Here is a 4,252-nt window from a genome sequence, read left to right as displayed (position 1 = left end):
TGTACCTAGAAGAACGAGAAAGCCACGATACGGTGCCCAGAGCTACCTAGGTATATACATACTACTATTGACGGTACCTACTGTGTGGCAAACTCCACACCGCTCTTCCGGCCGGAACAGCCCTACCTATGGGCGTGCGTTGTTCTCGCAGACCATTTGTTCATGTGACGGTACCGACTCCAGATTTTTCAGCCTCATACATTCAGTGGCTTAGGAGGATGCTTCTGGGCAGTCCTCATTGTCACTTCTTAGATGAGATCCATCATCCCACATCTAAACAACGACAAGATGAATTGTATGTCAACTTACTTCTAGTATCAGGCTAATCATAGACCAACACTACTGGGCTCTACGGAGTATTCGTCTTGTAACAAAAGGCGGCGTTTGCTGCGCCTCAATACTTACTTTGGCGGGCAGCCCAACGTGAGAGCGTCGTCTTGAGAGTCAAGCAAAGTACACGTAGGGGAAAAACCAGATACAAGATGCGCCGGCCAGAGACGACGCTTGCCCCCAACCGTTGAGCCTCAGCCCCCCTAAGAGAGCCTTCCAGCGGCTGTGAAAGCTGCCATCGCAAGGATCAACCTATTTGACTCTTCCAGCAAGATGCCCGGCGCAGAACGATGGGGCGAACGAAGCCGCGGTTTCTGGTAGTACTGAAATGAGGGCGCAAGCCACAAGACAGAGGCTTTGCTTATTGTTGATTCTCGCGTGCGTCCATCCTTGCTCGTCGATGAGGGGTTTATACAACATGAAGCAAATGTGAGAGGCACCGGTCGGACTCACTGCATGGCATACTCTGCTACCTCAGTAAATACGAAGTGCTGCGTGTATAGCGACGTGTTGACCACCTAAGAGGTATAGTTAGTTGTATGGAGGCAAGGGTCGCAAATATGGTATTAATATGTGTCTGAAAGTCCTGTGTATTGCTATCCGTGCCACATACATTCCATACACGCACTCCGGATTCTGGCAAGCAATGGTTCCTCCATTGAACAAGCTGCGCAACGCCGGCTGAATTGCATATATTAATCAACCGTTTTTAGAGAATTGCTCCCAGGTTCGCTAATTTACGATATTAACAAGCAAGAGAAAATGGTCCCAGCCGCCTCTATGGCCTCGCTTTAAAACAATACCTCGTCTATCTACTTATTCCAATGACTCCCTGTCTTGTAGCTAGGTATCGCGATTTTGCCCTCATGTTTCGCAAGGTGGCTAGAGCTTGATGAGTCTGAATGTCCATCTTACGTCCATCGAGGCGCGCTTCTCATCTAACATTAAAGCAGGATACATGTATATTTCCCTGGCATCGAACACAATACTGAGTACCTACCTGGTACCTACTACTAGTACATATACTCTTAACACTAGGTAGGTACCTACCTAGTCCAAGGATTAGCATGTGTTTCCTGATTTTCCGCTTATACAATCGTAAATCACATAAACCATATTAGTAAAAGTTATGTAGAATAGAATTGAAGTTAGGTACTAGTATTTATAACCTATGTTAAGCTTATTTTATACAGTAATTAAATGTATATCATAGCATTCTTAGTACTGCTTCTGTATTAGTAAGCTGTGGATGGTATTACCAGCAGAGGTACACAGGGCCGCCCCTTTAGAGTGATAAGTAGGTGGGCAGGCGTAGTAGAGATTTAGTGCAGAGATATACTCCAGTATGATCTAGCTCACCATCTTATTGTAGAGCTCTTGAAAATACTGCTAGGTGCTAGTAGGATAATACTTCATTTGGGGGTTGAACAGCAGCAATTCTGTGATAAGCAGAGATTACTGGCTTAGACCGTCGAGTTATTACCAACCTATCAACTTACATAAAAAAGAAAGGCCAGAATTTCGCCGAGGGAAATTATCCTTATAAGGGTTATGTAACATGTGATCACCAGACCTTTTTGTCTTACAGCCTGACTCTCACGCAACAAGGATGATCGTCTAAATAGATGCAGCGGTGTATGAAAGGATTCAAGGCTCTCAAATTGAAACCCAGGTATCCATCGCAGAGGTTAGTTTTTACTTCTCTACACCTCAAACATACTAATGCGCTTGCCCAACAATCGCTTAGACTGCGGCCGCCTTCTGATCATTTCTTCTTTGGGCTCTATTCTATAAATTCTGACTAAGAGATCAATAGTGCCCTTTTTCCATTAACATTCCATTGCCTGCCTCTCAAAAACGCTGGAGGCTCTTCACAACCATGTCTTTCTCGCGGCCATCTCAGCGCGACGATTTCGAGATTGCAATTGTCTGTGCCTTGAAAGCCGAATTCGATGCGGTTTGTCTCGTCGTCGAAGAGTTCTGGGACGGGAACCAAGATATCTATGGAAAAGCAAACGGAGATATAAATTGCTATCGAACTGGTCGCATCGGCAAACACAATATTATACTGCTACAACTCCGCCAAATGGGGAAAGCCCATGCGGCAGCTGCTGCGGCCGGCCTTCGCTCAAGCTTTACCAGGTTGCGTTTAGCATTCTTAGTTGGGGGCTGTGCTGCAGTTCCTCAAAGTGAGAATGCCAACATCGTGCTGGGCGACATTATTATTAGCACGGGCATTGTCCAGTACGATTTTGGCAGAAAATTTCCCGACAAGTTTATACGCAAGAACACAGGTCGGGATAATCTTGTCAAGCCGTGCAAAGAAGTTGGAAATATCTTGACTACACTTCAAACACCCGATATAACAAATAAACTCACGGAAAGACTAGCGACTTTGCTAATCGATCTCCAGAAGAATGCACATAATAAGGGGTACGGATCAAGATATGGATATCCTGGAGTACATGAAGATAAGCTATATAAGTCTAGTTATCATCACAAACACCGCGACATGGGATGCCCCACATGCATTATGGCGGATGATTCGACGTGCGATGAAGCACGAATTACTAATTGCGAGGACCTTGGGTGTGGAGTGGCTGGCTTAGTGGCTGGTCGCCAGCGACTCGAAGAAAAGCTTCAGTCATGTCGGAATGATGATATGGCGTACCAAAACCCAGACATTTTTTTCGGCTTAGTTGGCTCGGGAGATTCAGTGATGAAGTCCGGATGTGATCGAGATAGACTAGCCGAGGAAGAGGGGGTTATAGCCTTCGAAATGGAGGCAGCTGGGTTCTGGGAAGATGTGCCGACTCTCGTGGTTAAAGGCGTGTTTGACTACGGAGACTCTCATAAAAATAAGCTGTGGCATCATTTTTCTTCAGCAACAGCGGCCTGTGCCGCCAGAGCAATCATCGAGCGTCTGGCTCAGACAGATCAACGTTCAACTTCGATTTACAAAGAGGGTAAGCGACTAGCTCCTCCTATCATCAATGCAAGCAGTAGCCAGACTCATAAAATCCAGTTCCGTCTGACCATCGTATCGAGAATAATCACGCAATCTCCTCTTGGCAAGAAAACTTGATAAACAACGCAACAACAAATACGCGTATCATCGGCAGCATCTCAGAAAATATGTCTCTGGGAGGGAGTAAACAATCAAACATTATAAATTTCTCCAACTCGAACAGAACGCTCGAAAGGCGAATAGTTCATGCCCAGTTGCAATTTCTCGAATTAATTACATGTAAGTACAACTGTTTGCTTATTCATTTGCTTGCTTGCTTGATCGCTTGCTTGCGGCTCGTTTCATTATTAACGTCCACTAAGTCAAGGCAGTGATATGCATTACCATTCTCATCTGGGCATTAAAACAGTAGGGGTCGTTGATTGAGAACCGACTTTCGCTGCGTACCTATGGTCAAACAAACAAAAGGTTAGGCTCAAGCTGTGTCAGTCTATTTTTGGGGTAGGGCTGTCTGGGCTTGGTGAGTCTCTTTATGGTCTGAATAGCTTTTTGTCGAAGATTTCGGGGAGAAAGGATTTCAACATCAGAAAAAACACGAAAGGCCTTGAGTTTAGGATTCACCGCAATTACACTGGGGCCTGGCATCGCGTCCGAGCTATTCTGATGCTATTCCATAAATACCACAGATTTGGATCTCTCCGCTCCGCCAGCAGCTTGGGGGGGTTTTAGCTCAAGTGGCATTGCTAGTGTGCTTAGGCAACGTCTTAGCTGGCTAGTACTAGGCACTAAAACAGGTTTACGGGGACGGCATGGATTCTTAAAATTGCAACATTGAAACATCTAGGTTAATACTACCTCCATACTATAGGTGTCTAGCTAAGGGCTAGCCCAATCAGTCTAATAATCGCAACTGCATGTACTTCATACCTAGTAGGCATCGGCATCGAAATAGGG

At 45.5% G+C, this 4,252-nt stretch overlaps 1 protein-coding gene across 2 annotated transcripts; it reads left to right on the top strand.

Moving 5' to 3' along the window:
* Nucleotides 1-2,017: 2,017 nt before the first annotated feature.
* On the top strand, nt 2,018-4,252 carry TrAtP1_004474 (uncharacterized protein). Of its 2 annotated transcripts, XM_066112318.1 has the most exons (3): nt 2,018-3,296; nt 3,356-3,577; nt 3,670-4,252. In XM_066112318.1, exons 1-3 carry the CDS (start codon nt 2,210-2,212, stop codon nt 3,708-3,710), a joined length of 1,350 nt encoding a protein of 449 aa, XP_065968401.1. In that variant the 5' UTR covers nt 2,018-2,209; the 3' UTR covers nt 3,711-4,252. The 2 variants fall into 2 exon arrangements, with proteins under 2 accessions (XP_065968401.1, XP_065968402.1); XM_066112319.1 differs by having other exon boundaries at nt 3,356-4,252.

Source organism: Trichoderma atroviride, chromosome 2 (assembly GCF_020647795.1).
Source record: "Trichoderma atroviride chromosome 2, complete sequence".
Taxonomy (NCBI): domain Eukaryota; kingdom Fungi; phylum Ascomycota; class Sordariomycetes; order Hypocreales; family Hypocreaceae; genus Trichoderma; species Trichoderma atroviride.
Note: the sequence above shows the minus strand (reverse complement) of the source record. Positions and strands in the feature narration are given on the sequence as shown.